Source organism: Oncorhynchus mykiss, chromosome 29 (genome assembly GCF_057628025.1).
Source record: "Oncorhynchus mykiss isolate SJ-2025 chromosome 29, ASM5762802v1, whole genome shotgun sequence".
Taxonomy (NCBI): Eukaryota; Metazoa; Chordata; class Actinopteri; order Salmoniformes; family Salmonidae; genus Oncorhynchus; species Oncorhynchus mykiss.
This window is the reverse complement of record NC_143050.1, coordinates 18809259-18834194: the sequence shown is the minus strand read 5'-3', so window position 1 is coordinate 18834194 and position 24936 is coordinate 18809259. Positions and strand designations below refer to the sequence as shown.

Here is a 24936-nt window from a genome sequence, read left to right as displayed (position 1 = left end):
TAGGAACAGCGGGTAAACTGCCTTGTTCAGGGGCAGAATGACCGATTTTTACCTTGTCAGCTCGGGGATTCGATCTAGCAACATTTTGGTTACTGGCCCAACGCTCTAACCACTAGGCTACCTGCCGCCCCTCTGAATGGAGGGAAAATAAAGTGAGCTGCCAGCCAATCAAGAATAAATATAAAAAGCTGCCGGCCAAGGTCTTCTATTGCAAACCGGTTGTATACACACAGAGGGGGAGCAGTGAACCATTTTTTCCCATTCTTTGTTTGCTATGTCGGAGCATTTAAAAAGGTAAAAGGCTGAGACCTTTAGCCCCATGAAAGGATGCTACAGTCAACAAGGACAAGGAAAAGCAACAGAGAAACAAATACAGAGAAAAAAAAATATATATATTTTAAACCTTTTATTTAACTAGACAAGTCAGTTAAGAACAAATTATTATTTACAATGACGGCCTACCAAAAGGCGGAAGACCTCCTGCGGGGACAGGGATTAAAAATAAATAACACACACACACATATAGGACAAAACACACATCACGACGAGAGACAACACTACGTAAAGACAGACCTAGGACAACAACATAGCAAGGCAACAACACATGACCACATTATGCAGTCATGACAAGTCATGCAAATGTAGCTACTGACTCAAGCTGTTTATGGCTGTAGAAATGGGTAGTTAATTGGCATTTTTGCCACCTCGATGTGCATATGACATCCTCAAGTGTTTTTAAAGATCCATTTTCTGTTTGTGACGGAGGTTACTCTGCCTAGATGGCTCTGAATAACACTTCAAAATGTGTTTGTAGAACCGACTGCAACAGCTAGTGACAATTTAAATATGCTGATGCTTAGTGCATATTTACACTGCGGTTGAGTTAAACAAACTGTCTTAATGCATATAACCCAGAGAACATGGTACACATGGGAGGTGATACTGCTCATGTGTAGAGGGTCATGTAAAAAGGGCCAAATTAAGCATGATTGTTGCAGGGAAGCGGAGAGGGAACTAGAGGAAAAGGCAGGGGGAGAGTGGCAGAAAGGGCAGAAGGAAGTTCACCACACAACCGTCATTTTGCAGCTCACAAACAACCCTGCGACCTTCAGTTAATTGAGACATTACAGCAGCAGGAAAGTCTTAACCCGCTGTAATGACCTTGGCCTGCAAGCCTCTGTGAAGCTCTGTCTCTGCGTGGGAACAGGATTGTGGTCAGAACCAAGTTCCCCTGGCTGCAGCCAGCCATGTTGTTGCTAGGGGAACGGTGGTGAGACCAGATCATTGCCCTTGTGTTATTCAGGAGGGAATCTGTCAGCTGCAGGCTAGTGTTGCCTGTTATCACGCTGCCACCAGCCGTGACTGACGGTTACCGTGTGCTTTGATTCATCAACGATGGTGGACAAGGTGAAAGGCTGTTTTTTTCGTTCATATTGTTTCGATGAACAAAGAGCAGCAGATGAAATGGCAAATTCTCACAATTGATGAGCATTTAATCTAATCCTGCCATATGATACAAGGGTTTAATAACTACATATTTTGTTCGCAATGACTCAGGCTTAGATTAGCTACTTTTAAACCCTTAATTATTGAAATAAAGTGGCTGAAAATAAAAATGGAGTTGCTGTTTGTTTTGAATTGAACAACACTTGAGAATAAAATGAATTTGTCATGAGGAGCATGGAGGTAGCAGCTGCTCTGAAATGACTTAACCATATACTGGTGTACTGTTTGGGAATACATCGCTACCTGAGCACAAGTAAGCACTTACTTGCTAGTTCATTGTTTCTCATTCTAAGTTAACTAAATGTCCTCTTTAGAAAATGAAACGTGGCAGGACAGAATTAGAAGACAATCAATGGTGTGAAATTGAGTCGTTTTTTTAAATTATGTAACCCAGACATTGTTTTGTTGGATGCAAGTTGTTGAAAGTGTAGACAGTCGAGAGGTGAAATTTAGCATCTTTCTTTTGCTGGTTCCAATGTTCCATTTCAGGACTTGTGCATTTAATATATATATTTAACTAGGCAAGTCAGTTAAGAAATTCTTATTTACAATGATGGCCTACTGGCGAACAGTGGTTTAACTGCCTTGTTCAGGGGCAAAACGACAGATTTTTACCTTGTCAGCTCTGGGATTCGATCCAGCAACCTTTTGGTTACTGGCCCAACGCTCTAACCACTAGACTACCTGCCACCCCATCTATGGTCTCCAAATGTCCTCATTCAGGTAATTACTGTTCAAGGTCAAAAAACATAACTAGAAGATGTCCTGTGAGTGTGTATGATTTCAGTCAGAATCCCATCAGAATGCTCACATTCAGGGGAAAAAGACATGTTCTTTTTGTTTATTTCTCATTAGTCTCACCCTCCTGCTCCTTTTCACTGGGTACAAGGCTGCCTAGGTAATTGAAATGTCAGGCGGATGTCATTTGCCCAAGAAAATTTGGTGACTGGTTACAATTCCCTTCTGTGTTGCACTTTAGTGCCGTATATACCATACAATATTTATCCATTTATTGTAAAATAACTTCCAAATTCATTCCAAATAAGCTACTATTTGGGCATTCATGCATGAGATAGGATGACAAGACTGCTCTAATTCATAGTTCTTCCCACTCATACCCTCGCTTACTTCTCAAAGCGCTCTCTGACCTACTACGGCCTTGGTCATATTTATTATCAGCTGTCTGAGCAGCTTACCGATTCGCTGTACACAGCCCATCTGCAAATAGCCCATCCAACTACCTACCTCATCCCCATATTGTTTTTGACTTTTTTCTGCTCTTTTGCACACCAGTATTTGTACTTGCACATCATCATCTGCACATCTATCACTCCAGTGTTAATTTGCTAAATTGTAATTACTTCGCTACTATTGTCCTATTTATTGCCTTACCTCCTTACTCCATTTGCACACACTGTATACAGATTTTTCTGTTGGGTTATTGACTGTATGTTTGTTTATCCCATGTGTAACTCTGTTTGTGTCGCACTGCTTTGCTTTATCATGGCCAGGTTGCAGTTGTAAATGAGAACTTGTTCTCAACTGGCCTACCTGGTTAAATAAAGGTGAAATAAAACAATACAAAATTGGAAGTACTTATTGGTACTTGTTTGCTGAAAATCCTCAAGTGCCCAATTTAATCTTGCTCTTTCACCTTTCCTCTTTTCCATGGTCCCATCTTCTCATTCACATGCTTTTGCTCATAAATTACTTCTGAGCTCTTCACTCCTATAATATTTCCATCCATATTTGCTCTCTGCATCATGAGCTCTCCTCTGGCAAAGGTCCATTGTTCTCTCCCGTGATGCTTATAGATCATCTTTAAGTCGGCTCTAGTCCTCTGAGGGACAGGAACTGTGGTCAATATCGCGCTCTCGCGTTTGCTCTCTTGTTTTCTCGTTCCTTTGCTTTTATTTTTAATTTCTATGTACCAATAGTTTATGGATGGAGTGGGAAGCTTGATGCTAATATCCATGCTTAAAATGATTTTGTCTCTGAGATGGATAGGATAGGGAGAATGTGTGTGGGGGCGGGGGTCTGTTTGACTTATGTGTTGTCAGCTGAAGCATGGAGGTAATTATCATTACCGCAATTTGATAGGTCTTCTGGGTAAATTAGCATTCGCAATGTATTGGCAGCAAAGAGGGCGCATTGATTGACTGACTGATGTTCCTGCTTTGGAAGCCAGTGAACACCTAAGTGGCAGGAACCACACGGATATACTTTAATGTATTCTCTGGCATGTCTCCCACATACAATATGTTTAACAAGATTGTTCCATTGTATTTGCTTGGTATTTGTGCTACCAGCATCTATAGATGCCTATATATATATATATATATATACTGAACAAAAATATAAAGGCAACATGTAGGGTGTTTCATGAGCTGAAATAAAAGCTCCTGTAAATGTTTAATACGCACAAAAAGCTTATTTCTCTCAAATTAGTTTACATCCCTGTTAGTGAGCATTTCTTCTTTGCCAAGATAATCCATCCACATGACAAAAGTGGCATATCAAAAAGCTGATTAAATGGCATGATCATTACACAGGTGCACCTTGTGCTGGGGACAATAAAAGGCCACTAAAATGTGTTTTGTCACTATGCCATAGATGTCTCAAGTTTTGAGGGAGTGTGCATTTGGCATGCTGACTGCAGGAATGACCACAAGCTGTTGCCAGATAATTGAATGTTAATTTCTCTACCGTAAGCCGCCTCCAACTATGTTTTTGAGAATTTGGTAGTACATCCAACTGGCCTAACAATCGCAGACCACGTGTAACCACGCCAGCCCATGTCCTCCACATCCGGCTTCTTCACCTGCAGGGTCATCTGAGTCCAGCCACCCAGACAGCTGATGAAACTGGGGGTTTGCACAACCAAATAATTTCTGCACAAACTGTCGTCCTCACCAGGGTCTTGACCTGACTGCATTTCTGCGTCTGCCTGCATGAGGCAAATGGTGGTCACACCAGATATTCACTGAATGATTTTCTGATCCACACCCCTACTTTTGGGGGGGGGGTGTCTGTGACCAACAGATGCATATCTTTATTCCCAGTCATTTGTAATCCATAGATTAGGGTCTAATGAATTTATTTGAAGTTACTGATTTTCCTTCTATGAACTAACTCAGTAAATTAATAGAAATTGTTAAATGTTGCGTTTTTAAATATTTTTGTTCAGTGTATTTATCCCTGATACCTCAGTGTCATTATTCTCTGTCCTGCCCTCTCTTTGACAGGGATATCCCTGGAGAATGTTTATGACTACAGTGAGTACTGGGAGGTTGCTCGCGGGCTCTATGCACCCTTTGACTGTACAGCCACTATGAAGTCTGGCAATGCTGATGTGTATGAGAACGAGATCCCTGGAGGCCAGTACACCAACCTGCACTTCCAGGCTCACAGCATGGGCCTGGGGCACAAGTTCAAGGAGGTGAAGAAGTCCTACACAGAGGCTAACAAGCTGCTGGGTGACCTCATCAAGGTGAGGCGACCGGCCACCTATTCAAATTAAGTGATCAAACACCTTTGTAATTCTCTCTCTGGAAGTGGATTTTTAAAAGTATTCTGATTTGTAGAGGATGGTCTGTTTGAACTGCTGAATGAATTGCCCATTTAATTCCTTCACTCACCATCCTCCTTTCACTCGCTCTCAACTGTGTGTGTGAGAGAGGCTCTGTCTCAAAAATAAAACAAAATGGGAATCCATTTGCAGAAAGGAGAGCCGTTGATCTCACCGCAGCCTAAAGTCAGATTAACCAAGGAGCTTTGAGCAAGCTTATCTGTTATGTTCTGCAAGCTTCTGTCTGATCTCTCCAATCAATGGTATCTTTTAGCGTTTAGTCTCGCCTTGCTGGTTTTCATTTCCTAGGTCTTAATTAAATGATCAGCGATAGTTGACTTTCTGTTCTTGTCCTCCTCCATTTCCTTTGTCCGTCTAATATTGTCCATAAAACAGCCACAGCGAATCAGTCTGAGTGTCTGTTCAATAGCAGACACGCTTACTTTGCTTTCATTATGCCTCTATTCATTTGCTCCTCTCTGCTACCCCTTGTCGTCTTAGCTGCAAAAAAATAATGTTTCTCAAACAATTTCCCCTTCACTACCACACTTCTGTTCACTTCTTTTGCTCTCGCTCTGTTTATCTCCTTTATTTCATTCTCTCTCTCCTCCTGACTACCTCACTTCTGTTCACCTCTGTCTCCTTTCCTGACTACCTCACTTCTGTTCACCTCTGTCTCCTTTCCTGACTACCTCACTTCTGTTCACCTCTGTCTCCTTTCCTGACTACCTCACTTCTGTTCACCCCTCGCTCCTCTCCTGACTACCTCTCTTCTGTTCACCCCTCGCTCCTCTCCTGACTACCTCACTTCTGTTCACCCCTCGCTCCTCTCCTGACTACCACACTTCTGTTCACCCCTCGCTCCTCTCCTGACTACCACACTTCTGTTCACCCCTCGCTCCTCTCCTGACTACCACACTTCTGTTCACCCCTCGCTCCTCTCCTGACTACCTCACTTCTGTTCACCTCTGTCTCCTCTCCTGACTACCTCACTTCTGTTCACCCCTCGCTCCTCTCCTGACTACCTCACTTCTGTTCACCTCTGTCTCCTCTCCTGACTACCTCACTTCTGTTCACCTCTGTCTCCTCTCCTGACTACCTCACTTCTGTTCACCCCTCACTCCTCTCCTGACTACCTCACTTCTGTTCACTTCCAATTTGCACACCAGCCTGGTGTACTAGGGTGAAATACCATGGTCTGACAGATGGGCTGTAGCACCAGTAATGTTGTGGATAACATCTGTGTGTCTCCACCTCTCCCCGCATGCAGGTGACCCCCTCCTCGAAGATCGTGGGTGACCTGGCCCAGTTCATGGTGCAGAACTCTCTGACAAGGGCAGAGGTGGAGGAGAGGGCTGATGAGCTCTCCTTCCCCCTCTCAGTGGTGGAGTTCCTGCAGGGTCACATTGGCATCCCACACGGAGGCTTCCCTGAGCCCTTCAGGTCCAAGGTAACACACACACACCACACCCACTTCACAAATTCCGAAATAGATCCTAGTTCATTCAAGGCCCTATTTATTTTATTTTTTTCAGCATCCAACAACATTGTTCTTTTTAACACACTGATGGGCTAATGCTTTCAATTGAGAACAGTCGGTGCATCACAATCTGCATCTCTCATTGGGTCGCTGCACTTACAGTAATCAATAGCTTGCCCTTGGGAAGGGGGTACGGACTGTATATGGAAACATGTAACTATTCTATATCTGCCATTTCAATGCCAACCATAATGGCAGGATTTGTATTCCCACATTCAGTATTAAAGGATTATTAGGTTTTTGCACTCGATGGATATAACATTGAGAGTATATTATACTCCACTTAAATTGCAGTAAAAAAAATTAGAGCAGAAAAGGCCTTTTTAGTAGGGCACATCCCCTTAAGTCAGAGAAATACTTGAGAAGTTTGCCTGTTTTTGTCTCCACTGTCCCTGGATCTCTATCACACACATGTTTCTGTTTGAAATTTGAAGAAATATAATTTCTTTCCCCATCTCTAAGAGAACCACAATTACCCAGAAGCATTTCTCTGGAAGATCAATTATTTTCTAGGACACATTTGTGCCTCACATCACCAGTGCACAATGCAGTTCCCCTTCTTGTTTTGTTTTCCATTGGACGCGCAGTGGCACTTGAGTAATTTATTTTTCAGTTCATAAATAAATAGGCCATCTGCTTAGCATACATCATGTATAACAAAGGAATGGTACAGCCATTATGGAGCAGCTATTTCTCATTTCCAACAGATGCCTAGCATTATCCTAATTCATTATTACACTCATGTTTACTTGTGATGTTCAAATGTTGCTTGTAGCCTGCCTAGCTCCCTTTGGCCCGTTAGTGGCTGATTTCTAACCTCTGCCCCCAGGTGCTGAAGAATATGCCACGGGTGGAGGGCCGCCCGGGTGCCTCTCTGCCCGCCATGGACTTCCAGGCCCTAGAGAAACAGCTGCGAGAGACGCACGGAAATGACATCACTCCTGAGGATGTGATGTCAGCAGCCATGTACCCCAAGGTGTTCCAGGAGTTCAAGGAGTTCACCCATCAGTTTGGCCCTGTAGACTGCCTCAACACACGCCTGTTCCTCGATGGACCCAAGATTGCTGAAGAGTTTGAGGTCAGTCTCAACATGTGTGTGGATGAGAAGTGATTTATTTGACATTAACTGACTGATTACAATATATTTGCTTATGTTCTGTTTTCTTCGGATCACACTTTCTGTGTCTGTCAGGTGGAGTTGGAGCGAGGGAAGACCCTCCACATCAAAGCACTGGCCCTGGGAGACCTCAACAAGGCTGGCCAGAGGGAGGTGTTCTTTGAGCTGAACGGAGCACTCAGATCTGTCCTGGTCAAGGATACAGTGGCCATGAAGGTACAGTAAATCAAATGTATTTGTCACATACACATGGTTAGCAGATGTTAATGCGAGTGTAGCGAAATGTTTGTGCTTCTAGTTCCGAAAATGCAGTAATAACCAACGAGTAATCTAACCTAACAATTCCAAAACTACTACCTCATACACACAAGTGTAAAGGGATGAAGAATATGTACATAAAGATATATGAAAGAGTGATGGTACAGAACGGCATAGGCAAGATGCAGTAGATGGTATCGAGTACAGTATATACATATGAGATGAGTAATGTAGAGTATGTAAACAGTACATAGACAGTACATAGTTACATGCTTAAAACACATAATGACAGACAACACATTTAAGCTATTCTCACTGCTTTATAAGTTGTTTAACCTCCCCATTAGATATCTCAATCGACACATTGGTGTTCCTGCAAACTCACAAAGTGTACTCTCTCCCTCTCTCTAGGAGATGCACTTCCACCCCAAGGCGCTGAAGGATGTGCGTGGCCAGGTGGGGGCTCCCATGCCGGGTAAGGTTGTGGAAGTGAAGGTGAAGCAGGGCCAGGCGGTGGAGAAGGGCCAGCCTCTGTGTGTGCTCAGCGCCATGAAGATGGAAACAGTGGTCAACTCTCCCCTCTCTGGCACTGTGGTAAAGATCTACGTCAACGCCGACAGCAGCCTGGAGGGAGACGACCTCATCCTGGAGATCACCGAGTAGGACAGGAAACATTCATTTGAGCACAACCTTAACCCCTTCAGTCTCACATGTTAAAGTACAATTCCAACTGTTGAAAAGAGGCAGGCAGGAGAGAAATGTATCTATTTTTGAGATTCTGGAAAAAAATATATAGTATGATTGTAATCAATTAATGAACTAATGTTTGTTTATTGGAGCGCTTCCTGTGGGGATTGCACTTGTGATATGTACGGTAATCCACTGTCACTTTAGAAACTGATAAGTACAATCATTAACCATTGGAAGGGAATAAAATCTAGGAGTTTTCATATTAATATATTCATGTTAATCAATATACGTCATTCTCTAACGTTTTCCTGAAGAGTTATATTGCTGAGGCTATGCCAATATGAAGATGAATGATGCAGTAAATAAGTGTAAAGCAATTGATAAGCCGTTGACATTCTGGGATTTAATGTAATATAAACTCTTAATCTTGGCTAATCATGTTTTAAATTGTACAATACTCTTTAGGCCATCCCTGTACGAGCATCACCTCCATGAGTGTCATCTGATATGTTTAAATAGAAAAATGAAAATGAACATCAATAAACCCAGGGTCGTTACAGTATTAATATAGGTGTTGAAGCATAAGAAGTGTTTCCATCCTAATGGTCCTCGCCATCTCACTATATTGACTGGGTAAAGATGTTCTACGTCTACTCTCATCACTGATCACTGCATTACTTTCGCTCATTTTCCCCAGCCCATTATAAAAGAGGTAAGCTTTTATTGTACATTTCCTTTGCATCTGAAAGTGGATAGCCTATGCGTTTTTGAAGCACAAGTGACTGTTGACCAAAACTCTTCTTTAGGAACACTGAACCTAAAATAACACATTTCTGACCAACTACCTTGCTTTGTACATGAACGCCAATATACTTGATTTTCTGATACATGCTTGATATTTTGGGAAGTTGCTGTGACTTTTTAAAAATAAATGAATCCTACATAACTGGACATATTTAGTCATTCTGGTTGTCATTGGGACTGACTGGACTCTAGTGAGATTTACAGGTTGTAGGGGGTAGTTTCATGTTCTCAATCTGGTAATGGATTACTAAGGGGCCTTAGTTTTTGTAAACTTAGCTTGTTTAGACCCCATAGGAACTTGACCCAAATAACCGATGACAAAATAATTGGTCTTTGTTTTCAGTGTAGAGATTAAAAGTAGTTGAATGTTACTTCTGTATATGGTGTGTCCTTGTGGTACATGAGGCTACTGTCTGAGTGCTAGTGGGTGTTGTTTTGTCAACTGTCATGGTAACCACTTTGTGTCTGTTTACATCTGGGGTGTTGATAATCATGAGCACACTAGGCATTGTCATGTAATGCAGTTTTTGCAGTGCAAAGAGAAATGTTATTGATTTTGTTTTGTTTTTACATGAAAAATCATAGCCTTGTCATGATTAAGTAATGTCTATAATCTATGAAATTACAAATCATCTCTTGAGAATAGTTTACCAACCTGTTGTATCAAGCCATAGTAATCTGTTTCTTACACTTCCAACACCTGTATGTGAAACATAGGACCTAAGCCCAGTAATGCAACACCTAAAGAATGCAACAATTGAGCCTGTTATCTTACGAGCGACATTGGTTCTGTGCGTAAAATGTTTGCGTGCAGTGTGCACAGTTATCTAAGTCAAGTAGGAGACTTCCACATAGGAAAAATAAATGTTTAATGAGCTTTATACGTAGATGTCTTGTAAGCGTTAATAACATTACTACCGATTATGTTGAATAGCAATGTCATTTGTATTCTAGAATCTTGCTGGGGATCTGTGGCAGTTCTGCCATCCTTCTCATGTCTGTCTTTTGATGATCAGTTTTAAAATATGCAAATACTAATTCAGTGTAACCTTATGTTCTTTTCAATGTGACAGGACTTTGAAAGAAATTAAAAGAGCATTACAGAGTTCTCGCTCTTTGTCATTTGAATGTTTTGATAATAGAGCTTGTGTGCAATGGTGCATCTTAGACTTAGTGTGCGGCTCTGTTCAAGTGCTCTATTATGAAGAGTAGCGTGAAATGAATCAAAATGGCAGACAAATGTTTCTACATAAACAATTCAATAATTGTGACAATTTGAAAGTCGACACTCGATAGGTATAAATAATGTACATATTCAGTTGCAGGGGTGTGAAAGGCAGATGATCGATAGTTGATAAGGCCCACTCTAATGGAAACGGACAGGAACGGCCCTAACCTACCCAATCAGTTGGTGCACATTGATTGGTTGCCAATAGCGTAATCCCCTAATGGATACAAATTGATAGATATGAGGACAACTCGTGTGTGTGTCCAATCGTTCACATGCCACACTGTTAATAATTTTGACATTTTGAGTCAATAGTTACTCAAACAGTTACATCTCTTCTAAAGCCTGCAATCTATGCATTTGCACAGCCTCACAGTTTAGATACTGAGTAGTGTACTATTCTGTAGCATTACTGCACTGATGGATGATGGGCCTCAGAGCTGCCGTATGCTCCTGTAGATGAGAAGTTGGGGTGTTTCCAGGCGCTGATTAATTGCTCTGTATGCACCAGGGTAGTCTACCTGTAGGTGCTGACCATGGCCATGTGATGTACACTCAGGACTGGGGGCAGAGGAAATGTATGACTAGAGAGAAGAGACTGGGAGCCCGTATTGTTCACTGAGTTGTAGATGGGTTGTAAAGTGCATATTTTAAATGTCTATGTTCAAATGTTCTATTTTTTAAGGAGGGAGTTAACCCCGGAGATAATCATACCTCATGAGTGTGCTTCCTTGCTATTAGAAATGTGCCTGTGTGGCAGTCTGTCATAAATGTTTGATTCAGTGTCCTGCCCTCTTCCCATTCAGACCTAATGTATCTGACATCGCTCATCTCTGGCTCCTCCATCACCTAGGCTCTCTGCCCTCCTCCCATTCAGACCTAATGTATCTGACATCGCTCATCTCTGGCTCCTCCATCACCAAGGCTCTCTGCCCTCCTCCCATTCAGACCTAATGTATCTGACATCGCTCATCTCTGGCTCCTCCATCACCTAGGCTCTCTGCCCTCTTCCCATTCAGACCTAATGTATCTGACATCGCTCATCTCTGGCTCCTCCATCACCTAGGCTCTCTGCCCTCCTCCCACAATAAACGGTGAAGCCACTTTTGCAGAACATTTCAGCAACATAATTCATTTATACAGGTGTGGCTCAGGCTCTCTCCCAGTAACAAAGCTAACGATCGCTGGTCCTCTCCCCTCAGTTTTTTGTACCCTCATAATCCCCTTAATTTGGGATGTTTGGTGAGCTTGCTGTGACGAGGGGGTTCACCGTGGGTTAGTGTATGCTCCCAGCGTGACAGAACACGAGGGGGAGGAGAACACAAATTCCCACAGAATGAGGTCAAGTACTTAACTGTCATTAGTATTCTTCATGATTTTAAAATCAATCCATTAGCCTAATACCTTAGTGTTAAGTCTTGTTAATTAAATGAAGCCCAGGTTTCTTTAGAGAAGAAAAATGCCACCTTGGTACAGAGCTGAGATTTGTCCATTAGTACGATCATGTTTGTGGTCTAATGAGAGGAGTGGGAGTGTTAGGAGTGTTTATCAGACAAAATTGGTACGATTGGAGCATGGCTTTGATACACAGAACGTTGCAATAGGATATGTTAGAATATAGAAATATAGGACTTCTGTCAGACTTTGTAAACGTTGGCATTAAATATTCCACTTTGTGCAATTGCATAAAGATTTTTTTAAAACATGCATGAACAATATCACCTACAGCCCTATTTCAGACTTTCAAACAGCCCTCCAATCCCAGACTGGTAATTAGTCACCAGGGAAGTTATTAATAAAGCTTAACTACCATCATAAATTCCCGCTTTTTTTTTTTAATTTAAGAAGAAAATGGATAAATACCACAACAGGCTAATAGATATTAGAGATTACTGGCTCTTATGTCTTGCTACCATTGAATACTGAGTCAATCCAATATCTGAATTTAATTAATCGTTCTTAATATAACATTTATGTTTGAAGTACATTTTATAAAGCTGTATATACTGATATGATATAATCCCTCAAGGTCTGTGGGATACTTGCAGCTTTCCTATTACGTGACCTGTTTTGATGGGATTTGTCTTGCCACTGTGCCGTACAATACTCTGTGTGGCAGCATTAAACATAGTTCAATAAGTCTGTGTTTACAACCGAGGTGTGCTTGTTTCCTGGATACTGTTTCTAATAATCCTCTGATTTAGAAATGAAGATGTTACTCTGGATTCCCCCGGGGAAGCCTGAAGTCAAGTCTATGAATTACTCATCTCTAATGTCAGCTCTCTGCGCTCATGCAAAAACAGAAGCCACAAACACACCAACAATATGAATAATGCAAGTATCCCAGCTGTCAAAACAAGGATCTTAAGATTCTGACATAGGGTTGAGGACTGAATTTGTTTTGGTGGTTGGAAAGGGCTTGTTTAAGTTTTTAAAGTATATGTCAGGCTACCCACAAACTAATTTCTAAATGAAAGCAGTTCGCTGCACATTACGAATTTTCACGATTTGGACATTAATCCACTTTCCAAAGCTAATAAACGTGGAAATGTGAGCAGCATTTTGGATTCCGAGTTGAATTAGTTAGGGAGCGTAAACAAAGTACTAACTTTTTTTACATTCAAATTTCAATAGCTCCTTGGTCATGTGACCTGACTTCAAACAAGGTTCAGAATGTCCACTGACTACCCTTCTATATTGCACACCCTTTAGTATGTTCATTGTCATCTCATGCAATTTTACATTAATTTTTCAAACTTTCAAATTTCAATAGTTCCTTGGTCATGTGACCTACTGACCTCAAACTACTTTCAGAATGTCCACGGACTGGCGGAGACGGGCGCCGCGAGGAATCCAGTGCGGTAACGCGACCGATCCTGGAGAAGCTTGCGGGAGCCCCGATCCTGGAGAAGCTTGCGGGAGCCCCTGGGAGAGTTCTCTTTTCTTTGTGATGAGCAGGGCGCCCTGGAATTGGTTCGCCCCGAGAGAGGGGCCCAAGCCCTGGAAAGCATTGCAGTTTCTTTATTGTCTGGTGAGCTATCCCTGGCCCTTGAAAATCTGGGGGGGAGGGTGTGAATCTCACACCGGGCCGTACCCGTATCCGCAGCAGGTCTCGCAAGGCGAACAGCCTCTGGCATGTTATAATAATGTAGGTAAGGGAAGTTGACAAAAAAGAGACGTAACTTCGGGATAAGGATTGGCTCTAAGGGCTCGGTCGGTCGGGCTGGGCTGGGCTCGAGCTGCGGCTTGGGGAGCAGTCGCTCCATTGCCCTCCTCTCGCCACTATTGGAAGTTTTTTGTGGGGCTTATCTCACGGTCTCTCGTCCGTGGTCTCGCAAGGGGCTGTGTGTGCGTGTTTGAAGGCGGACCGGTGGGGGGTTAGGTTCGGCGGTTGGTGGCGGTAACTCTGGACGTGCGCCGGGCCCTTCTCGTGGATCTCCCCAGCTACGGCGCCCGCCAGCCCCACACATTGTAGGTGGGGTGGTCTCCTTTACACTCACTAGACTTGAGGCGGAGCCTAAACCCATTGGCCCCGCAGTGATAGGGCATTGCATGGATCTGGCTCATGACCTACGGAGTGGGGAGAGGTATCTCCAGCTTGTCTGGGGATGGAGGCGTACATCTGATGTGGGTAGGACCATCCACGCCCATTGATTTGCTGCGGAACCATAAAATGGACGGAAGAAGTCTAGGTTCCCACTGGGCACGGATCACTGAATGTCAACTTGATGAAATTCAAAGGAGCGTACCCACCTGTCGCTGTCACACTCAAATCACCCGTGGGGTGACTGTGACCACCTCATGTCAAAGTGCTGGTAAAGGTGGTTCCTATGGCTCTGTCCCGGAGGGCTGACTAGGCTAGCAAATTATTAAAAGGGGATGATTATTTTCTGTTACTACTTCTGAACATCCGGTCGATGGTAGATACAGCGAGGGATATTTGGTTCTCAAGCCTATAAGTATTGTGCTGGCACTTGATGTCGATTGGGTGTAAAAATCCAGTTAATGTCCGCTGAAGGTTAGTAGCGGGCAACTGCCCAGTTTGTAAGACAGAAAAGCCTCTGATGATACCACCGGGCGTGACTCGAATGGATGTCAAATTGATTATATCTAACTGTAACATGCTACCCTTCGCGGTCGCACTCAAACCACCTTTGGGGTGGCTGTGACCCCCTCATGTCAAAGTGAGGAAATTCGATGAAGTGGGGATAAACGGCGGGACATAATTAAGAGTCTCTTGAGGTAGCCAAATGCCTCGTCATCTCATTAGTGATGCGCTGGAATGGATGAACGAGAAACGTATGAGATGAAAAGGGACAAACTAAAGGGTGTGCAATATAGAAGGGTAGTCATTGGACATTCTGAACCTTGTTTGAAGTCAGTAGGTCACATGACCAAGGAGCTATTGAAATTCAAACATTTGAATAAATAATTTAAAATAGTGCGAGATGTTAATCGACAAAAAAAAAGTGTGTGCGATGTGTTTATGCCATCGCGTTAGCTAGAACCAGTTTTTAGAAGTTTTAGGAGTAATGGTTAAAGAGCTTTCGAAATTAGAATATTTTGATTTGTCACTATGTTGACGGTCCCTAACTGCCTTTGGTGGACGTAAGGAAAACTACAGGCAAATATCCGTTGAATATCCAACCTGAATCTGTCTTTGCCTCAGTAGTCTGAATGTAGAGAGAGAATGAGGCAGGCTGTATATATTTGGTGTGCATGGCAACGATAACCTTTATAATGGTTTCTCTCTCTGTTTTTCTGTTTCTCTGTTTCTCACACACACACAAACTGTGTCATATGAACCCTAATGGAAAACCTTGTTGGAAAATAATGCCGTAATTACGGTTCAATCGAGTACAGGCTCGATTGGTGGGAAGGCGGGTAGTTGTTGAAGACAACTTAGTAAAGAGGTTTCCAAAAGGGTTCTAAGACTGTCCCCATTGGAGAATCCTTTTGGGTTCCAGGTAGAACCCTCTGTGGAGCTGTTCTACATAAAGCAGTCTACCTGGAACCAAAAGGGTTCTACCTAGAACCAAAAAAGGTTATTCAAAGAGTTATCCTATGGGGACAGAAAAATAATCCTTTAAGGTTCTAGAAAGCACCTTTTTTTTCAAAGAGTGTAGGTTAAATGGCAAGCTTGAGGAATGTGCATTATTCTGCCGTGCTAATAGTCTATAAGGTAAATAGGTGACTGACATTCCACTAATAGGAAAGAGGAGAAGGTACAAGGTGCTATGCTGATGATGATACGTGTGTATTCATTCCCATTATGCCTGTAGAATAGGAAACAAAAGTGAATTATGTTATGCTTACTGGATTAAGTTAAATTGGCATTCAGACCAACCTCCTTGATTGAACTTCTGTAAACTACATTACAATGGATGGCTCTCATCTGAAAGGAGGCTAAAAGTGTCCAGGAGGACTTTCAGTCAATATACTGCTATTGATCATACACAGGTAATCACATTCCTGCATAGCTGCATTTTGTGTGTGTGTGTGTGTGTGTGTGTGTGTGTGTGTGTGTGTGTGTGTGCACGCATGTGAATGTGTGAGTGCACAACAGGGTGGTGGGAGAAACTATAGGAGGACAACCTCATTGTAATGGGTGGAATGGAACAGCGTCAAACATGTGGTTTCCATGTTTGATACAGTTCCATTCCAGCCATTACAATGAGCCCGTCCTCCTATTGGTCCTCCCACCAGCCTCCTCTGGTGTGCCCGCATGAGCGTGTGTGATGATAATTGTGTGTCAAATGATAATTCAAAAATATTATGCTCCTGTTTGTTATTATCAATATAATGTAGCTACAACATATCGGTCTGCTTTAGTGCTTTTATTCCATTACATACTTTGCCACCACCTGCCGGACAGTTCAAGATTAGCTATTTTCTCTGCTAGCTCTGAGAACGGACCAATAGCATGACAGAAAATCATTGCGTAGCCATATCTGGGACATTCATTCAATCACTCGGCTTCGGAACATTTGGAAGCACACCGACCATCTTTTGTGTTTTATTAACACTGGTAAGCTTCTTGAGAAATGATTAATGACTAGCTTTTTGAAACGCATGAAGGCTCAATACATTTTTTGAGGAACCTAGCTAAAGTAATTGTCATAACGGATATCAGATACTGGCACAGCAGATACTAGCTAGCTAACGTTAGCTAACGTTAAGTTAACTAGTTTGCCCCAATCGTCAGGCTTGAGGCTTATAGTTCTATGTAGCCATATAACTGTTAAACATATGTTTATGTTTTGATAATGACAATGAAACTTACACACATATGCTCCCATTTATGATTGAATCACAAATAGATTTATAGATATAGTTAGCTCAGCTACACAGCTTCCATTTTATTTTTCCAATCATGCGCCCATTGATGATGACGTGTAGCAAGTTTATAAACTACGTTAGGTAGCCAGATGGAAGCCTATGAGATTTGCACTCTGTCTTAACATTAACTCTCTCATGTGTACTCCAGAAATGAGGCTTTGTCTGCTGTTTGTGGTCACTCTGGTGTCCCTGGCTCCGGCAGTTCGCGGGGGCGACAAAAAGAAGCTCCAAATTGGTATCAAGAAAAGAGTTGACAACTGCCCCATCAAGTCACGTAAAGGGGATGTGCTGAACATGCACTACACCGTGAGTAAAAATTGAGATGCTTCTCCATTTAGACACTGAATGAAAAACATGTCCTAAAGCAGTATATATTTTCATTTTAGGCCAAGATGTACTGTTAAGGAGTGTAGGCTAGCTTTACTAGCCGACTTCTAAGACTTCATTATATGTAGGGCTGGCTCTGGCTGCCAAAACAGTCAAAAAACAGCCAAATACTTAATTTAAACGTGAATTGATTCTCAATTGTAGTATGGTTCTAGAAACATAAAGCCCTCTACTTTCATATCACATCAAAATAATTGTACAAATGCAAAATATAGACTTATTATTCAGTGGCGGTCAGTGCTGTTTAAGATCCGATTTAAAAAAAATATTGCGCATGGTCTTATTTCTATTGGATGACTGTCATTCATATTAATTTCACCTAGTTCAATTTAACAGCGATAGGTTTAGGCTACTACTTGATACTTTGATTTTCCATATACCCATCATGAATTTGCTACAACCTAGCCTACGAATGCAAGTTTAGGTACATACAGGTCTTAGGTACAATGTAGGTACATACAGGTCTAGAGAGAAATTTTATGTTATGCACTGCAGTTCTAGCTAGCTGTAGCCTATGCTTTTAGTACTAGATGAATTCGCTGATCCTTTGATTGGGTGGACAATGTGTGTTTAGTCAATAACTGTTTGTCTGCAGGGAAAGCTGGAGGATGGAACAGAGTTTGACAGCAGCATTCCAAGGAACCAGCCATTCACCTTTACTCTGGGAACCGGACAAGTCATCAAAGGCTGGGACCAGGGCCTGCTCGGGTTGGTGCCTGTTTTTTACGTTCCCCCTGTTGACTACTAGTGTCCTCATGCATTGGATGACTTGTGAGGACTTACATTTGTAGACCGTGTAAAAACTATAGTGATGTTCTTTTGGATATAAGGTGTAAAAAAAAAACAACAACATTGATTTCTGACCCCTGCATTCAAGGTTCTTAATCCATCAATCCCACTTTCTCTCTTTAGAATGTGTGAGGGAGAGAAGAGGAAACTGGTCATCCCCTCAGAGCTCGGTGAGTTTGCCCACTGATACTTCACATTTCACTGTCCCAATGACCACTGATACTTCACATTTCACCGTCCCAATGACCACTGATACTTCACATTTCACCGTCCCAATGACCACTGATACTTCACATTTCACCGTCCCAATGACCACTGATACTTCACATTTCACTGTCCCAATGACCACTGATACTTCACATTTCACCGTCCCAATGACCACTGATACTTCACATTTCACCGTCCCAATGACCACTGATACTTCACATTTCACCGTCCCAATGACCACTGATACTTCACATTTCACTGTTCCAATGACCACTGATACTTCACATTTCACTGTCCCAATGACCACTGATACTTCACATTTCACTGTCCCAATGACCACTGATACTTCACATTTCACCGTCCCAATGACCACTGATACTTCACATTTCACCGTCCCAATGACCACTGATACTTCACATTTCACCGTCCCAATGACCACTGATACTTCACATTTCACTGTCCCAATGACCACTGATACTTCACATTTCACTGTCCCAATGACCACTGATACTTCACATTTCACTGTCCCAATGACCACTGATACTTCACATTTCACTGTCCCAATGACCACTGATACTTCACATTTCACCGTCCCAATGACCACTGATACTTCACATTTCACTGTCCCAATGACCACTGATACTTCACAGGCTTCACCACATTACTGCTGACTGAATCTAGGTCATTTTTTATTTTATTGCACCTGCTTAGAGTTATATTAACCCATCCGTTATTACACAAGATAAGTCTTGCCTTGTAGTCCATTTTCCTACACTCCCACTGTTCTGATCTCTCCATTCACATGACTTATTTTGTAGGATATGGAGACAGAGGAGCACCCCCTAAGATTCCAGGTAATTCTGATATTTCTCTAGATCTACCACTGGCTTGCTCTACAAGTCAGTCTCTGAGGTAACCATGTCTTTATTGTGAATAGCTTTCCACCATATTAGTTTGTAACTACCCTGTGTCTCCAACAGGTGGTGCCACTCTCATTTTTGAAGTGGAACTACTCGGCATCGAGAGGAGGTCTGACTTATAGTGAACATCAACTTAAAACAAAATAAGCTGCCTGTTAGTGCTGTTTTTAAGTCACTGTGGCTGCCCTACCATAACTTCTTCCTTAACTCCTACTTACCCAAGACAACGCACAGGGGGACTGTTTCTCTTTAGCATTAGTCGTTGCACTGGAATACTGTATAGTGCTAAAAGCTGTTGAAGATCCTACATAATATAGATACTATTCAACTATAGCTAACATCATATGTAACTGGTACTCCCTGGTGAATTTGAACTCCAATGCCTTAAACATTATACATTTTTGCAAGCAAATAATAATTTTTAGTTCCGCATTCAAAATTGCCCCTTCCATCATTCCAGTGTTATGTTTTTCTAAATGTGAGACCAACTAGCTCTTTGACTTAAATGAATCGTAATTTTTGAGTATTTTACTAGCCTGATAAGTGTAACTTACAGGGTACGTATCATGCTGAGGGAACTAGTCGAACAACATACATGCACTATGGTAGCACAAGATAAGCGATAGTGCACTGTTCAATGGGTTTTCAGGCTCTATTGAATGGAGTATTTGTCAATGAATTTTAGTTTTGGAATTCCAATTTCACTTCATTGGTATATAAGACTTGACCAATGTTCATGTTTCAGTTTGTTTAAATTGATTAAAGATATTTGGATTTTAAAAGTGTGACTGCTAGTGTTTTTTTCCTGCCAGATATTTAGCTACAGTACATTACAATAACATCGTAAGTGCACGCAAGTCAGAGTAGGTAAAACACGTATTGAATTTTAATAAAAATGTAACAAATTGTTAAACAGCACCATTAAGTATTGCTACATTACGTCACTACAGTTTTGCAATCACATCTTAAACACACACACCACAGATTATGCAGTCGCCTACTGTACCTCCAGCACTCTAAAATGAACCCAGTTCGTGATTTGATTCAGTCTTCAACGTGATGCAGGTTCTAGGAGATGCACTGCGAATCTGGTAGTTAAAAGCCTGCCCAAAATAACATCTCAATGGGGTCCAAAAGATTAAGGAATTATAGTAATGAGGTGTACACATGCGGGCGCAGCGAAATGCAGGACCAATTGTCATACTTTTCAAAGACATTGCTTAATCCACAATAGTCGATACAATCATTGCTGTGGTCTTCTAAGGCCGAAGTCCTTTTCGCAGTGCTTACTGTATGGTTAATGACTAAGTGTTTTGGGTTTGAGAAACAAGTAGAAAGGCCTTCGCTTTATATAGCTTTTTATCTACTTGGGTCAGGTCTGAGAAACAGACCCACCCCGTCACTCTCAGGCACCAGGGTGGAGGATATGGAGGGGAAAACAGTTGAACCATATGTTATAGTAGGACTCAAAAGCATTCACTGTAGTGAAAGTTCATGTCATGGATTTAAATGGGCTCTAACCCTAATTTGCAAATGTTTTCCTGTGTTTTATAGAGTCAGTCATGCATTATTCCCAAAATGTATATTTAACAAAAAATGTGCGCAATGAAAACGCGTAGGCTACTGATGTTATTACAGTGCCTTGTGTGGCATGCTGGTGTTTGTCATTGATAACTGTCCACACTTGCTCATGTCAAAGGTGTAACAAAAAGCATAATGTTCACTCCCAGTAGTCCAGTGTGAAATGTTGAAAAGCCCTTCATGCTTCCCTTTCAAAAAATATATTAGACAGGTGATGACAGTGCTCGGCTTGAAATCATTACACAGACTTAACTAACGTTTCCCCAAATAAACCATTCTCGAGTAACACTTTGCTTCTCTATAAATCCTAGTATCGTAAAAATGACACGGCTCCAACTATTACCAACCAAGGATAGTTCACTATTTCTAGCTGTTACTATACATACAGTGATGTTGACTAATCAACTAACTAAAGAGTTACATTTGTTAGACTGCATAAAGTTGCATCTGTCATGACTCACTATGAGCTGTCATGAGGTTTATGTACTTGTCATGCTTTGTTGGTGACTTATAGCTCAAGTTAAATGTTGTCATGTTCTTCCTCCATGTCATCAGTTTATCAATGCTGTACTATATTCTGATATTTGAACACTCATCACTTACTACTGTATATGTATAACATGATTATAAATCCACAAATAGTTTTAACAAAGACAGAGACATAGTAATCCCTGCTGCAGAGATTTGATTGGTCGATCTTCTTCCCTCTACCAATCCTGCTGATGGAAGGATTCTAGGTGCTGAGGGTTTCTAGCTGGGTGTCCCTGTGTAGAACTGAGTTGTAATCAGTTGGGGGTGTTCTGAAGCTAAGGAGAAGATTTTTCATTCTTTTTGGGCGGAGTGCTGAGTTTCTGCAGACCTTTAACCTTCTCTAGGAGAGCCGTGACAAAGTCCTGCAGTAAATGAACAATGGAGGGTGATGTGAGACTGAACAACTGTTATCATACATGTTACTGTATTACTCATTTATTTGAGAAACAGTCAAAACAATGGATGGGAAGTTGGTTCCAGACAGTTATTTTCAGTTGATCAGTCACTCCAATGCTGGGTTTAAAGCTTAACAGAAGCAGAATAATAACAGAAGCAGATAATAATCTTATTCTAATTTTTAACTTACATCTGTAGGTTTGTAACAGTCAACCAGCAAACCCTGCGAAACAGTACGAAGTGAAAGAGGAAATAACTCCATTAGAAGAGCCGAATCCTAACTTGAAATCAACATGGGTAACTGTAAATGCATGTAATGACATGGGAGATTTCCCATCACATTTTGAGATTGACCTAAAGTAAGGATTCAGCCCTCGATACAAATGAACAATAGTGGATTTGTATTCAATATAGAATAGGGTTTAGCGGTCACCTTGACCCTGGATGCCCGGTCTCCATCAGTGGGCATATCCAACAGCTCATCCACATCAATCTCCAACTCTGGAATCTCCTCCTCCTGAGAGAGGCAAAGGCAGTGAGAGAGACAGTGATGGTGATAGACAAAGACATAGACACAGAAAATATAGAGAAAACAACAGAGAGAGGAGAGTAGAAAAAAACTAATGAATATATCAGACAGCCTAAGGATCAAACCCAATATTTTTGTACAGCAGTCTCACCTCTGAACATCCTCCATAGGTCCCCAATGTCCCTAGCTTCCTCCCTCTGCTTCTCAACACAACAGGATGGGCTGAACCCCCTATGTGGTGTGTACTGATAACAATACACACAGACTTCCTGACTGCTGTCTACTCAATTGAACATGACTGTTTAGAAGTAGACATCCCTATAGAAATACAACATTACAATACAATCTCCAGTTAGTACACTGTATTGCTGTTTACATGCCTATAATCTACAGCCCAAGGACCTAGTCAGGAGGTCAAATAGTAGTTACAAGAGCCCACACTCATATAACATAGGCCAATCAGAAAACACTCAGCATCTCCTCTGACCCTGGCACAACCCTGAGTACCAGAGTTGCCTAAATCAAAACACTGATAAATCACATTCATATCTCCCACTATAGGTCACCCTCTGCTCCAGCCAAGGTAATTATTAGTTCAATTAGCACTTTACTAGTCCAGTTGGTCTCTCTGAGGACCATGTGACATAGGTAATGGTCAATGTCGTTACTGTCCAATAATGCGTAATGTGCCGGCGCTGCATGCTACTTCTCAACCTATAATGTTAACCATGTTGTTCCCAACTTATCTGATGCATAGGTGCTGCTGCAACACCTTTATGTGAATAGTTCATGTGTTATTGTGTGTCAAAACACCTGATCAATTCCGTTTTCAAGACCAGTGGTTCCTAACTCTGGTTCTCTAGTACCCCTGACAAGCACATCTGATTGAACTAGTCAACTAATCATCAGGCACTCAATGAGCTGAATCAGGCATGTTTGTCCAGGGCTACAACATAAATGTGTACTGTCAGGGGTACTCGAGGACTGGAGCCAATGGACTCTAGACATGCCTAAAGGGGTGCTGTAAAAATATGTTGTTTACAGGGATCATTCATGAAGATGATCACCTCATAGTTGTTCATGCTGAATACATCACACACATGTCATGCTGTGCACTGTCATGCAGTATGTACCAACGCATTTCCATGGAGAAGCAGAGAGTGTGGGGTAGGATATCTATCCATAGTCAATGATATTTCCTTTGTTAAAGACAATCAGGCATTGCCATTATGTAACATTTGAAGTGGTCATCACATGCTAATCCAACAGAGTAGGCAGGCTGTACTGTAATTGCTTTGCAGGTGCAGTGGCCATAGAACTCAGTGCCAACCGGCCTATCCTCCTACTTATCAATACATTATGCACACATTTTATTGAAACAGCACATTCTGTCACTCGCTACCTGAGCAGACACCTAATTTATTCACATGTTTAGTACAGTATTACAATTATGTGGCCACGCCCTACATTGTGTCTGTAATTCCCACTCATATTTGTTTATATTATTGTAGCCCCTAGGTTTTAATATTACTGCAATCCTATAGCCTACATCAATCCCAATCAAGGTAGAGATCATTGAAAATAAAAACAAAAAACGAATGGGGATTTTTTTTACTGTAAACAAATAATAGATTGTGTCATTGCCTACCTCACAGTCGTATAAATCCGTTAACTGCTCAATTATCCACTCCTCTAAATTGAGTCGCTTCCTCAGCTCTTTTCTATCGTATTTCACGGTTACCCGGCCTTGCTTCTGGACGACTTCTGAATCCTCGGTACCGGGAGGCGTTTGGAAATAAACCCGCGCTTGAGCGGTTGAATCCTGGCTTGTTAACGTCGCCATTGTCCTATGCCCGTCTAGATTAGACCGGTTCGAAATTAGATGCGGTTATTCGACGTGTATTTCTTATCAGCAGTTTAAATACTGGGTATGCAATGCGCTATTGTTCTCTCTGACCGAAGTTGCATTGTATTTTCCAAAATTACTGAGCTACGCATTAAAATAATTTAGGCTAGTATACTCACGCAAATACTTCAAACAGATTAAATTATCGATTACAGGCAGGTCAAACAAATAAGTGAGCATACAGAACATTCACCTCCTTCAGCTGTAGACCTACAGTCCTATACTGGTATAGGCAAAATTGTTGCACAGTCCAAATCCGGTATTAGGCCCTGTCACTTGGTACATTCTAACACATCGTTATTTACCAAGTGAAATATAATATGCATTTAATTGTACCTGTAGCCGAAAAAAATCTTATAGATAAATCACATGGAAATAACTCTTACGTAATGCATCATTGTAGACTCCCAATCGCCCTATTTCTATTTTGGACTATCCCAAGTACCAAATGTCAATGATTATGAATCATGCACCTTTACTTCAGTTTTTTATGGATAGGCCACGCCATTGTGACCTGTATTGCATTCGGAAAGTATTCAGACCCCTTTTTTTCACATGTTGTTACGTTACAGCCTTATTCTAAAATTGATTACATCGTTTTTCTTTCTTTCATCAATCTACACACAATACACCATAATGA

General features: G+C 41.7%; 3 protein-coding genes across 6 annotated transcripts in view; 2 read left to right on the top strand and 1 right to left on the bottom strand.

Annotated features, from left to right (window-relative positions):
- LOC110509959 (pyruvate carboxylase, mitochondrial) overlaps positions 1–10591 on the top strand; it is a 108021-nt gene extending 97430 nt beyond the window's left edge. Inside the window, exons 17-21 of the mRNA XM_036967814.2 lie at positions 4752–4996; positions 6345–6524; positions 7444–7692; positions 7807–7947; positions 8401–10591. Of these exons, the coding sequence (XP_036823709.1) occupies positions 4752–4996; positions 6345–6524; positions 7444–7692; positions 7807–7947; positions 8401–8652 (1067 nt within the window). The 3' untranslated portion in view covers positions 8653–10591. The remainder of the gene's footprint in view (positions 1–4751; positions 4997–6344; positions 6525–7443; positions 7693–7806; positions 7948–8400) is intronic.
- A 5857-nt stretch (positions 10592–16448) lies between these two features.
- Positions 16449–20135, top strand: LOC110509962 (peptidyl-prolyl cis-trans isomerase FKBP2). The gene is made up of 6 exons (XM_021591202.3): positions 16449–16739; positions 17199–17356; positions 18033–18145; positions 18350–18396; positions 19252–19287; positions 19414–20135. The coding sequence occupies exons 2-6, from the start codon at positions 17201–17203 to the stop codon at positions 19473–19475; spliced, it is 414 nt and encodes a 137-aa protein (XP_021446877.1). The 5' UTR covers positions 16449–16739; positions 17199–17200; the 3' UTR covers positions 19476–20135.
- An 82-nt stretch (positions 20136–20217) lies between these two features.
- On the bottom strand, positions 20218–24794 carry LOC110509961 (protein phosphatase 1 regulatory subunit 14B). 4 transcript variants are annotated; one of them, XM_021591201.3, is made up of 5 exons: positions 24683–24794; positions 24039–24247; positions 22295–22378; positions 22052–22084; positions 20218–21827 (listed from the first exon to the last, which is right to left on the bottom strand). In XM_021591201.3, exons 2-5 carry the CDS (start codon positions 24231–24233, stop codon positions 21741–21743), a joined length of 399 nt encoding a protein of 132 aa, XP_021446876.2. In that variant the 5' UTR covers positions 24234–24247; positions 24683–24794; the 3' UTR covers positions 20218–21740. The 4 variants fall into 4 exon arrangements, with proteins under 4 accessions (XP_021446876.2, XP_090082861.1, XP_090082859.1 ...); XM_090226735.1 differs by having other exon boundaries at positions 24490–24773; XM_090226733.1 differs by lacking the exon at positions 24683–24794 and adding an exon at positions 24416–24579.
- Positions 24795–24936: the final 142 nt, after the last annotated feature.